Consider the following 13,990-nt stretch of genomic DNA (forward strand, 5'->3'; position numbering starts at 1 on the left):
GAGGCTGCACTGATTTCACACAGCAACACTTTGAGGAAGTATGAGGATGCAAACCCCTCCTTCTGCATGAAAATCAACAACTACAAATACAATTTCCAACAGGAATTTTACACTCCTGTGATACAAGAATTTTAAAGGCTTCATCATCTTGAGAAATTGAAGCACTAACTATGGTTTGATTGCTGTCAAATGATGCAGATAGATTGAGGTGGCAAGGTAAAGGCCCAATGCTGTAATGAAAATGTTCTGCATCCTTTAGTGACCTGTTAAAGAAAGTTCAAGTAGACACATGAATAGGGACACCTCCCGTGCCACTAGCCAGCATATGAAGTGATACAGCCCTGTGAGGTTGCACTCAAAGGAAAAATACCCAAAGACAAGAAGGAAAATGGAGGAAATGGAGGAAAACAAAGACGAAGATGCACAAACTGCATACTAAAAATGAGATTGAGATAAATCATTAGGTTAATGGAAGTGTAACAACTCCTCTTCCACCCTAGTCCTGCACAGGGCAGAATGTCCTTCGGCACAGAGGAAACGGTACACTGATGTGAACTGATCCATTAACTTCATCTGAAGAAGAAACTGAAAGTCACCCAAAATTTGTCCATGTCAACACCACCTCCTTTTGCACACATAGATGGTCATGGGACACACATCAAATCGAAGTAGTGATAATGAGCTAAACTTAATCCACAGAAAAAAAATGATGCTGATCTCTAGATGATCATCTTCTATGCCATTACAGAAAGACAAACATCAAAATGATAAAGGTATCAGTAATAGAAAGGAAACCTCACTCCAAACAAACCAATTCCAATGCATTTGGATATTTTTTCATGGTACTAAGGTATGAAACTTGACATCTTGGTCTGGAATTCAGATGAACTCTCTCCTCACTTCCACATCTAAACCAGCCCAGGAAAAGAACATGGTAAGTGTTCAGAGACCAAAACACCATCATTAACAACAAAAACACGCAAAAAAAAAAAAAGGAAAATGAATAAACAAACCCATACCAAAGCCAACCCACTGGCAAAACATCAGAAACTTGCAACTTTTTACATCATTTTAAGTGATTAAGAATGAGATATTTTTTTGAACAGTTTTTTTTTTTTCCTCAGAATTATCTGGAACATGAGATGTAAACCGCAAGGTCAGATCTCACCCCAGTGCTGGAGAACACCATGAGAAACATATGGTTGATACAGAAATTATTAAACAGAAGACTGAATTTTTTACAAATCTGTAGCTGTAAGAGAGCTTTTCAAATATGTTTTTTATTTGATAGATTTTCATCAAATCTTTTAATAACAATTTCAGAAGTCAACATTCCTATTTTCTTATTTCCTTAGCCACGTAAAGCGATGAATATTAAACATTTCAAAGTAGTTTCAACTGATCAGATTAACAATGAACTTTAGAAAATAAACTCCAAAATCCCCAAGTATTACTTTGTTTTTTTAAAGAAAGGCTGCATTTAGGTAAGTCTATCATAAAGTTTTCACAACTCTAAATTAAAATGAAAAATTAAACTGAATCTCTTCTGGAACTTTTGGCACATTGCTCTCTTTGAAAAAGAAGCCTCCTTGCATCACACCCCATGTATTATTACTTGTTTAGTATTAGTCCTACCAGGTATAGGTGAACAAAAGCAGGAGTTGCATTTCTTAGAAGTTCACTTTGTTCTGCTGCTTATTTCTCTGCCTGAAGGCAACCGTGACTAGACCATTATAACTACCTCTGCAGCAGGTATGCCAAACAAGCACAGCAGATGAGGAATCAAATTCAGATGATGACATATATAGGAAGCAAACCTGTTTTCATCATCAGGTACCATCTGTAAAAAAAGAAGAGATATAAAAACAATGGATAGGATTTTGGTAACCCCTCTCAAGGGACAAAGTCAGTTCCACTTCTAAGCAGGTATCTGGGAGGCGTTGGGGTCCATGTGAATACTGATGTGCATGCAGTTTCGTACCCAACCCAATGAAAATTTACTGGGAGGCAGTGTGTTATCCAGTAATTTTTCCCCCATGGCACATTAGACATACATGGAGCATACTCTAAAGAGAATGTTTCCCAACAGGATGAGACACCCATAGGTGCTTTCAGCCTTGTATCCAAACAAATGCTCAGTATCTTATACCCATGACGTTCTGACCACAGAAGACAATTACTGCTCACAGCAATACAACTGACAACCAGCTAAGGACAACAGGCCTTTGTATAAAATAAATCCAAATGCTTTAAAACTGAATTAGAGATGTACTGAATAATATTTCACAATTGATAAAGCCTTTGCTGAAGTCATCCTTATAGGCAGAGCCCCACTTTGAGTGCTGCAGGTCTCTGCAAATGTCAAGTTGCCTTTGGTACAGAGTAAGTCATGTGTGCAGCTTCCTATAAAGAAAGGCGGCCAGCTACTTTTTGAGCTTCCTAGGGCTGGAAACTGCAGATGCATCTCCATCGCATGCAGTTAACCTAGGTCTCCTTTCCCTACCACCTGCAAAAGAAAGATTCTGACCCAGGTTTCTACCTTTTAATTTACCCAATTCAAGGTACTCCAAGTTCACATGTTTTTTTTCTTGATGAAACCAACCTATCTAATGTTGGTGGCTTAAGGCAAATACATTAAAAAAAATAAGTAAGTTATAAAAGACAGAGACAACTAGAAGTGAAAAATAGTTATCTAGCCCAGCTTCCACCCCACAGAAGTTATACAAACCTGTGTCATTCCTGCCAGACAGTTGCTTTGTCTCACTACAGCACAGGAGGGTTCAAGCCTCCCTAAGCCATACATTCCAGTACTCAATTATGCTGAATTTGGAGGTTTCTTTCCCTAACATTTACCCTTAACTTCCTGTGCCGTAAAAATCAACCCATTAATCCCCAAAAGGCAGAAGTAGTAATAACTCCATTTTGCTCATCTCTGTTCTAAGCTTTTACCTCATTAAAGGCTTAAAATCCACCCTCTCTTTACCCAAATCTTTTTCTTTTTCTAGCTCACTGATCCTGGTTTCTAGACCTTTGATTTTCTCATACTCTTCCCTGATGAAGTTTTTATTCTTCCTTGATGTCTGAAGTCCAAGCTGCAAAAGGTACCCTGGCCAAGAAAAAAGTGTACCTCTCTTATTTTACTGAAAAAATGGATAGTAGCATCAAGATCACTAGAGATGTTTTAAGCCTCAAAAATTCTGTCTTCTCCAATTGATTTATTCTGAAGTTGCCTGGTATTCAACTTGATAAAACTGATTTAACCTGGTTCTGAGACTACTAGGATAATAAGTGTATGGTCAAAAGAGGTGATTCTGCATATTCATTAGAAGTGACCCGATCTTGCTCAGCAACTTACACAAACGAAAATGAGCTACTGGTTCCTGAAAAGGCAATAAACATTACTCAAGCAAATTCATTCTCCTGAATAATATAAGTTCTGATTTAGTACTGTATCTTTACCTACCCATCTATCTAAAGGCTGATCCTTTCTGCAAAGATTTTCAAATTTCAAACTGTAGTAAGTGGCAGGTACTGTTGCTGGCACAGCACCTAAAAAGAGGGGACATTCCAAACCAAATCACACCACTTGAGCATTTTAAACTGAAAGTGAACCCACAGGCAGTAACAGGTATATTACATCTCTCTAATCTGAGACATCAACCATTCAACAGCCTGACAGTACTCCTTTGGTAGCGCTGACTTAACATTAAGCAAATGCTGAATGATCCCTCCTTAAGCCAGCCCAGAATCATTCTGTGCCTGTGCACTGGTCTATGGTGTAGGCCACCTTCAGCAAATGAACAAATGCACTGCAAAACAATTTTAACAAAGTACAAATTTTAGGTTGAAGTAGAAGTCATTGGATAATCTGAATGACTTAATCAGCAAGTGCTCCACTGAAGACAGGCAGTTGTTCTGCAGATTAAAGAGGTCAGAGGGACAGATTTACTACATATATGTAGGAACAGTCAAAAATCACTCTCCTATGACTGTGCTAACACAGGACAATTCTGCCACCTTATATTGAGCTATTTATCTGGTGACACACTAAAAAGAGAAACTAATAGACTTATGAATCATAAAATGATACTAATAGCAGAAGATGATGAAATTCATGACTCAAGCTACTAAGATTATCACGTTCCAAATTATGCTACTTGCATTTCTTTTATTTATTGCTTTGCAGCTAGTGTAATTTGTAGTTACCATCTATTAAATGTCACAAATGGAACTTCTAAAAGATAAAATATGAATCGTGATGCTGAGCCAAAAAGCAAATAAAAATGTCAAAAGATTAACTTTATAAATGCCATGAGGCCTAGTATTAAGACTAGCACAAAATGCTGGTCTATCAGTACACTCGGACTAGAAAATGTTTACGTTTTTAGTAAACCAAGTTCAGCATTTTGGTCCATCTAACAGCACTAACAAGTTGTTTCCCACCATTGTGGTCTTGCAATGGACTAAAGTAGTAGCTTCTTGTGGAGTCAGAGCCAACAGGAAAGAATACTGCTCCCTGTGCTTTGAAATAGTGTATGGGTGGTACGTACAGACACTATCAAATACTCTTCAAATATATTGCTTAGAACAAGTTACAGTGCACATTTCTTAAGCTTCCTATCAAAACCTGTCCTTTTTCAGAGAGACTTTCACTGAACCAGAGATACCCAGCAAGGAAAAAGTAGTGTTCAAAAACTAAGTCACCGGTATCCAGTTATCTCCCCAATTTCCCCACACCATTTTTGTCTCCAGCAGTGGGAGCAGATTAAATAAGAGTGAGAGGTTTGATCTTATCTTTAAAGATCAATTGCTTCCCTAATAAGATAGTGAGACAAGATGCAGCACACATCCAGACGTGGCTGAAAGTCTATTATTAAGTTGGAGGGAAAAGTGCTGCTCCACGACAAATCACTACAGCATACCCAAATGCTCTGCCTCACAGTTCATACACATTAACAGTCACATTAGTGAAAACGGGACCACGAAGTAAGTGTCATCTCCAAGAGAACATCCACACCAAATCATTCTACAGTACCAATGTTCGTAGAGATAATGTAAGGGATTAAATAGTGAAATACAGACTAGATATACAGACATTTTTTTACAATGAGGATGGTGACAGACTGGAACAGGTTGGCCCATGTCTACCTGAATATAGCTCGGCTCATTGCAGAAGAGCTGGACTAGATGACTTTTAAAGGTCCTTTCCAACCCAAATCCTTATAACTTGAAGTGTATCCAGATGCTATAAAATTCAAAATGTAAGAATTAATCATTTCAGAAAAAAAACCTGACACAAATGTGCAGAGAAAACAGGTAGCCACAGCAGCCAATCTGAGTCAATGGAGAAGGTAAAATCAGACAAACAAAAGCTTCCAAATAGGTTAAAAATTTAAAAAAGGAAAATAAAAACTTTACAGAGGAAAGGAGACAGTAGGAAGTACAAATGAACAACAGCTCCATCTCCTGTTGGCAAGAACAGAGGATAAATAATACAGGCAGATTGATGAGTACAACAATTGCACACTTGCACCACGAACATGGACAGCAACTAGCTGGCAGTAGAGGTTGGCACTGCTTTTGTGGAATCATCATTTTGACACTTATCGTAAGTTAGGGCAAGGAAGTAAAGTTGCTATGGAACAGATCTGCATTCCCCAACAGGAGACTTCAACTTTAAACAAAGTCCTTGGGGGGGGGGGGGGAGATGTTTTTCAAATTAAACCACTTCCAATTCCAGCAGCCTCCACCTGCACCTCCTGATATTGAGGTGAGCAGGCTTTACTTTGGAGTATTCACCCAGCTTTCATCACAGTAGCTGGACTATAAGGAGAAAATTCTTCCCTGTGAGCGTGCTGAGGTGCTGGCACGGGTTGCCCAGAGAAGCTGTGGCTGCCCCATCCCTGGCAGTGTTCAAGACCACGCTGGAAAGGGCTTGGTGCAACCTGGTCTAGTGGAAGGTATCCCAGCCCGTGGCAGGGGATTGGAACTGGATGAGCTTTAGGGTGCCTTCCAACCCAAACATTCAATGACTCTATAATGACCAAAGCATCTTCACTCTATTAGCTCCAAATGCATCCTCCTGGTTATTCTCTCGTTTTTTCTCCTGAGGCAGACAGTCAAACTTGTAAAGTGCATGTGAGATACATGCAACAAAATAAACCCTCCGAGTTGTGGTGGCTATACACATTTGCACTGTATGTTACTTACACTGCACACGGCTTCTCACATGTTTGTTCAGTGTTTAGCTTGTAGGACTTCCACAGCTTGCAATTTATCACAGTTGATCCAAACACAGCATAAAAATTTCAAGTTTGCTAATTACCACTTAAGATCCTTCCACTGAACCTCGATACATTCAAAAGACCATCTACTGGGTACATAACTCTTATACTCTCCTTCAAGTCTTGCCCCTGTGTCTGCTCTACTCCTGCCTTGGCAGGGCAAGGCGAGAGCAGGCAGCAACTTAACCCACCACAGCGTACATAAGGCAACACTATTAAGAACCTGCATTTCACAGATTTTCAGATTCCAGTAATACCACCACAGACTGCCCTTGAGAGTAACAGAGAAACCTTATAACCAGTGAGGACTTGGAACAGAATAAAAGCTCTCAAGAAGCTAGTTACAAAGAGAAGCTGCAGCAATGCATAGAGGACTTGGAATTCAGCTTTGGCAGGACAGCTGTGCAACATGACTCTGAACCACCTTAACTTTTTAAGGCCTCTGGCAAGTAGAAAACAAAGCCAGAGCTACAAAACTGCCATAGAAAAGGTCGAAGTACAAACAGAACTGGTTACATTAAGACTGTAATCAACATTTAATTCAAATGGAAAGGCTGTCTTGTACCCTGACGCTCGTATGTACCAAAAGTTTTCATAAGTTTCATTGCTAGGTTCCACAGGTAAAATTGGGCTGAAGAGACTGCAGTTTTTTTTTTAATCAAGCATACACAGACTTCTGGTTTCAGAAAACCAAAAATGTTACCAATTTCGGGATTTAAGAAGTACACTTTAGGTTGCAGGAAAACTGGGCAAGAATTTATTCCAATGTATATGACACAGCACAACACAAACCATCAGGATAGTCTTCTAACCTCTATTCAGTGTTTAACATTCATTAAAACCAAAGCTAGCCTTTTATTAACAATGAAAGACTGCAATCAGTTAGCTAGAAAGCATCACAAAACTGATAAACTGTTTATTTTTGTTGACAAAATCCAAGGTATTATTCTTCTGTGATTTCTGTAATGAAAATATTTATCATGCTAACCAGAAATTCTACATAAAAAAAAAAAACTTTTAACAAAGGTTATGCTAGCATTGGTTATTACAGAAATAAAAAAAAAATATCATTATCATTTAATGAAAAAAAAGATGAAGCATCTTACAAGCTATCACATATAAAAAACCTAACTGGTTTAAGGGTAGAAAACCCAGTCTAATATCACAGGTGGACCTGCCAAGGTGGTATCTTCTATCCATGCTGGGTTGTATTATCATACCTGAGGGCTCCTCAATTCCCCTGGTGATGCTTCTTGCTCATTACATACTACACTTCTGCAGTCTTCATCTGACAAAATGCAGCTTCAAACATTCCTCTACAAAATACTATGTCTGCAAACAGTGCTGTCCAAGAGCAACACCCAGAGGCTAAAAAGACTGCTACAGCAACTCTGCACATTTTGACCTGTTTGTTTCTGAGATGAAAACCTTCACAAAGATAAGAAACAATTTCCTGTAAAAATAAAGAAATGACAAAACTCTTCCAATGGTAACATTAACAGCAAAGTGTTGCAGGCAAACAAACCTGCTCATGAAAATCACACCTTTATAGATATTGCAAACAAAAGTACAGATAATATATACACACACTTACATAGAGCAAATAAGCAGTAGTTCTTGCAAAGGTATGCGTAGTTTGGTTGGCAGCAGCATTGCAAAGGAACAACTGGAATGATGCCTGTTCTCTAGAAAGCCAACTGCATTTTTTAAATACAGAAAGATAGAAAAGAGGCAGGCTGCTCACCATTTCCTCTACCAGCTGTCAGAGCAGTACTTTTTCTTCCTTAAATATTGAAGGCAGTTGCTGTAGGAACAACTTGTCCATGCAATAATAAAAAACTTCCAGTAAACAGATAATTCCCTAGAGCACCTTTAAGAGGACCAGGTTATCTGGAATCACAGCAGGAAGAGTCACTACAGCTTCATCTTAAAGATCTCCAGCATCTAACAAGATTATTCTCTGTAAAGTTAAAGCCTAACCTAACAAAGAAAAAGGCTGACTACTAAGAATACAATCAGTAACACCATACTTATACCCCTGAACACTTATTTAGAACAAAACATACTCAAAAGAAAACACAGTGAAGATTGTGTAATCACAAAACATGACTGCATTCACCAAGCCTTTTGTATTTTCAGATTACAGATGAGGACAATGATTTAAAACCAAGCAAACCCAAAAGTCCCAATCAAACACCTGATGGAAAAGATCCTCATCTATTCTGTAGGGATTGCTCCATTCTCTTCAGTTAATCACTGATTATTTTTTTTTATGTGTCTTCTCAGAACCATGTTCTCATGTGGCTCATGCTCGTCACCTGCTTGTGGTGAAACTGGAAACTCATCAACTACAAGGAAGCAGTCATCCCTCAGCACCTGCTCAGCTGTCAGTCTGTTACAGCAGAACAAATTCAGGAGCAGAGATTTAACTTTCTCATCCTACAAACAACAGAGAGAAGGATGCAATCAGTAAGCAAAACAAACTTGATTACAAATAACAACCAATTATTTGATAAACACATCTTGTACATTCTTAGGACCAAAAGCCCTCACAAAATATTGTACCATTGCATTCCAAATGGTCAGCAACACTTGACAGTCATAGTGCTAATTAACAACAAAACAAAAGCAAGTGTTCAGCACCAGATCTGTCAACCTGGTGCCAAAAGATTTCACGGAAGAGCATCAGTTATTATATTTTAAAATACCAATGCACTGAACCAATATACATTAGAAAAATACTGCAGTTTGTCTTGCAACTGAGAAGGAACAAACTAGGCACCATTCACCTTCTCCAACTTCATTTTTTAACTTTTGTTATATTGTTTTCTCTCTCTACAAGAGCATGGGGGGCCAGGGGAGAAGTAAATTAAACTATGTAGACTAAAGTAATGGGCTCTAAGTCAACAGCAGCTATTTTGCTATTAACCCATCACTGACATACAGGCTCTCTGGATTTATCAGAAGGGATTACGTGCCTACATGCTTAGCACATTAACAGCACTTGACTCCATACGCAAAATGTAACAGGGCTGCTACACATATGCATAAACATCAGCTGTTGAGGGAGGAAGAGCGCACTCTGGATTTGGACAACGGGACTGCAAGAAAGACAATCTCAATGCTGCTCTAGAGATCTAGATTACCAAAACTCCTGGGTACAGAATCTTTCCGTAAGAAGGCTTGCTTGCTCACAGTCTCAAGCCTACACCTCTGACCCTAGCCCTCTGAGCAGGGTCAATAAAGCACAAGATGCATGTACACCTCTCACCTATCCAAGTTTCACCCAGATGGAAGAATGACTGTGATGCAAAGGAATGTACACAAAGTCCAAAACTTGGAAGAAACATGCTGACTATTTCCAATTCTTCCATTAATTACCAGAGTCACTCTGGAGAATTAGCCACTTCCCAAATAATGTTAAGTCTGGGTAAAAAGGTAAGAATCAACAGTTTTGAAACCTTACAGGCATAAAGATTGGTAAATACTTATAAAATATTTTAAATGCTTGAAGAAATGTCTCTAGTTAAGACAACCCAAACATGTGCAATGAAATACACGAGTGAACCATGACTATACCCTTCCTCTACAAAATTTAAACTGAAGAAAAGTCTGGGCATGTGGAAAGCTTGAAAATCTTTGTACTCGTGTATTTGCATTTCATGATACTATCAAATGCCTGTCAGCAACAAACATCCCCCTTCACAGCATTTTCTCTCACAAAGGAAACCAAAAAGTGATTCTACACAGAACACTGCTGTAGGACAACATTTCATCATGTTTATTCCATTTCACTGTGTTTGCTCTTATTTACCTTTTTTTTCTTTTCCCCTGAATACACAAAACTGGATGCTGAACCACACTGAACACTGAAGCTTGGCACATCTACAGAAGCAGCTACAAGATCTTATCTCTAAACTTTGCTTTCTTAACAGTTACCTTACATTAATATCCCTTTTTCCAAGCTTACTGTTATTTTCCTATGGCAATTTACATTTGCTGGAAACAACAAAAATTTTACTAGTTGCAATTGTGCTATTCCTCTGGGCACGAGGCTGATACAGAAGGGAAATTACCAGCCTGTCAAGAGCCTGCAGATGGGCATGGAGATTAATTCCAAATAAGCTGATTATAGGTAAAGCACTTAAAAGCAAAATAGATTTTCCCCAAGAACTGGGACAAGGATTAACAGCCAGGGGTCTAAAGCATTTCTCAAGAAACAGCTGAAAGATATTTACTAGTATTACATTTCTTAGTAAGACTCATGTGTGTTCCTGTGCACAGCAGGCAGCACAGACTGCTTTCCAGCAGACTTTGGTGGTTGGTGTACGTGCAAGCACATAACCCAGGATGAATCCTGAAAAACTGACAACAATGATATATTGATTATATCACCTGACAAGGTCAAAATCAAATGCTGCTTCTTTTCGTCAGGGGAAAAAAGTCAAAGAAACTTGCTCTTAGTAAAAGCTGTAAAATTAATTAATCTCTGCAAAGAACAATAATGGCTAAATTCATTAATTGTCCTTGAGATAAAGCAGCTCTTTGAACTTCAAAAGGTACCTACTAAAGGAGAACACAGAAGCATAATACCCTGAAACTGGCCATTTAAGCTTTGATTTGCATACTTCAGACCTTATTTGCACAACATTATCACAGCAGAAATTTTATGGAAACAGAAGTGAACCAACTCCTAGTTTTAACATCCCAAGACATCTTTTCAATTTCCTTGAACAATTAAGTTTTCCTTACGCTTGAGAGAAAGTTAGGGGTTTCTGTATCTAAAGATTACTGTGCATTATCCAGATCGATGCACTGGACAGACAGTTCTGTACAAGTTTTGTGGAATACATTTATAACCCCCTAGTTAGCCCTAATGGTGAACGATGAAGTACTGGATCCTCTTTCCTACAATATTGTGTGTATCATGAGATTCATTTAAGAAACCAAGCAACTATAATGAGCAATAATAAACACTAAATCAGAGGATCACCTCCCTGCTCAAATGATGTGTGTTTTATTTTCCATGGTAGTGTCATGCTAGAAATAACTTTGCAGAGGGATTTGGTAGACAGTCCTGTGCTTTATCAGTAATGCTTTCATCTCTGGATAACGCTGCTGAAAAGAAGTTATTACAACACATACTGTAGAGGGTAAGAGTCATCTAATAAAACAACATATTTACAGTGCTGTATCATGTAGTGATACACAAGCTACCCTGCCTGGACACTGGAATCCCTACAGTTGTGTTAGTCCAGCCCTGTATCACGACAGTTTCTTACCCTAAATACAGTTAAGCAGGATACATTATGCTTATAATGAACACAAATTCAGTAATTTAGCCCCATGCTTCAATAGTTATCTCTGCAAAGCAAGCAAATAATTAATACAAAAGTATAAACAATAAAGAGGGATTTACTATCTGGGTTTCTTTTTCCCTTGACACAACAACCCAAACTTATCTGACCAACAGCAACTCCACTGCTTTGTTTTCTACTTTTCCATTTAAAGTTTTTTTCTACTTTTCTGGAAAGCATGAGATTAATCTCTAACTCTTCTCTATGTTCCTTAGAAAATTCTAACCATAACTTAAGGCTTCACTTAAAAGCTAAACAGTCACCTGCTTGCAGGTCACTTAGTAAAAGTATAAGGCTTAATTTAAGGAGTTTCATGGCCTTCTCAAATCCAGATAAAGCAGCACTCATTTAAAGTAAGATCAACAGAATAAGTGTGATATGAGAAGCAGTCCATACAGATATAAGAAAGAAAAAAAAAAAAAAACAAAACTCAAGGGCAATCTTCTCAAGAGATGGGAGAGATAGAGAACAAAAACAAAGTGGTCAGTAACTAGCCAGCAGAAATACAGCAAAAAATATGAAGTGGAAACTAGTTTAGGAAAGCTAATGATCTGAAAGGTCCATAAACCCCCCAGTAAATGTCTTTAAACTAGATATGGTGGCATGTCTTTTGTTGTTCCAACTTTTTTGAGGAGGAAAAGGAATCACTTGTAGCAAAGGCAGAAGAGGCTAAAAGCAGGCAAGAAGAAAGGTTTTAACTCCTGGCCAGAAGGCTGAAAGCTTATGGGAAAGAGAGCTACACAAGAAAATAAACCCAAAGAGAAATGAGTGCTCAGGTAACTAAGACACACAGAGAGAAGGCCATGAAATTATCTGCTTAACATCCAAGAGATAGGCAAGTGAAGGATCTACTTCAAAGTTGGAGACCCAAGCTGGGAAACATGAAGGCACACAAGCTCTCTTCCCTATTCTCGAAGACTAAATGAGACAGTGGGCAAGGATAACCTTCAAAAAAGGGACTGAAGATAGTGTTCAAGGTGACAACAGTAGCTGGCATACAGTAGTCAGAGAACAACAGTTAAGAGTAGGAAGAATGAATGAAGCAACACAGATTTGTTATCATGCAGAGTCCATGCATTTGTTTCAGAGGCATAGGAAAGTTTGTTTCACACACACACAAAAAAAAAACCAACACAAAAACCCCAACACCACAATACCAAAACCAAACTGAGTAAGAATTGGCATAATACACTTTCACAACTGCATTTATGTGATCAAAGTGAAATGTGGCTGGTTTATAAATGCTCAAGCATTGTGCAACCATTATGTAGAAGACAGGTGAACAAAGACAACTTCCCTGACTTCAGAAAAGACAGGCTCCTAACTGAAATACCTCCTTTGAGGCTGAATCATAATCACTTATTCCCCAAGTCTGTAACTTGGTGTCATTCATTTAATAGTTATCTGTGAAGAAGCCGCTCCTCCTGAGGTCAGAGCTCGGTATTAAGAAAACTCTGGGGTTTTCTATCTTCCCAAACATCATTTTATTTTTGCATGCTATTTAAAATTATCCAGATAGTCCATTAAAACCATTTTCTCAACCCAGCACTTACAATGAAATGTCTGATGTTTTTAAAAGTATTGATTAACCACCTCTGAACAAGAGCAGTCTCATCTTCCTTATCTGACAATTAACATACCATGACAACCTCTTCCACCTCAGGTGTTCCATCTTCTTTTATCCCAAACTCCTGGTTTTGAATGCAGAGCTGTAAAGATACATACAACTTAATACCGGTGGGTTTCCCCCCCCGCAGTTACTTTAACAAAACCAAACATCACTCAAGGCGATTCCAGGTTTCAAGTGACAATGGATTGTTATGGTGAAACGGCAGGAAAAGGCTTTTTTCCTAATTTCACAGTAGGGTAAAACATGCAAGGATATCAAGTTTGCCTTACACAGAAACAAGCAGAAAACAAATCAGTTTCAGAAGAAACTTTTGGAGCTCAAAAGAAATAGACTTTTAAAAGCATGTCTCAAAGTCCATGCTCAAGCTGGATTAATTATATAATCCTCTTTAAGAAGTGCTATGGGGTAAGTGCACTCCAAGAGACAAATGTGAACCCTGTACCTATGAATAAAGCAAGATTTCCCCAGTCTTTACTATTGCTAAGAACCATGCCAGAGTACAGCACTTTTCAAAACCCTGCCTCCAGGTTAAGCTGAAAATTCCTCTATTCTGAACAATTACAAAGGCAGCAAAAGGAAGCACGTATTTAGTCAGTGCTGGGCTCTTGTGACACAGATCGGCAGAGAACTCTGAAAACCACCTCCATTTTAGAAGCAGCACTTCTGTTTAATGAGAGAGAATACAATTTCAGACACGCAACATGATACTGGCAACTGCT

General features: G+C 38.5%; 1 protein-coding gene across 1 annotated transcript in view; it reads right to left on the bottom strand.

Moving 5' to 3' along the window:
* Positions 1-7,078: 7,078 nt before the first annotated feature.
* Positions 7,079-13,990, bottom strand: part of STK31 (serine/threonine kinase 31) — a 35,483-nt gene continuing 28,571 nt past the window's right edge. The window contains exons 23-24 of the mRNA XM_061370315.1: positions 13,282-13,350; positions 7,079-8,723 (exon numbers count right to left, since the gene is read on the bottom strand). Coding sequence (XP_061226299.1) covers positions 8,538-8,723; positions 13,282-13,350 — 255 coding nt within the window. The 3' untranslated portion in view covers positions 7,079-8,537. The remainder of the gene's footprint in view (positions 8,724-13,281; positions 13,351-13,990) is intronic.

The sequence above is a fragment of the Neopsephotus bourkii genome, unplaced genomic scaffold (assembly GCF_033783945.1).
Source record: "Neopsephotus bourkii isolate Nb327-2 ecotype Australia unplaced genomic scaffold, CSIRO-AGI_Nbou_v1 NB_1539, whole genome shotgun sequence".
NCBI classification, from domain to species: Eukaryota; Metazoa; Chordata; class Aves; order Psittaciformes; family Psittacidae; genus Neopsephotus; species Neopsephotus bourkii.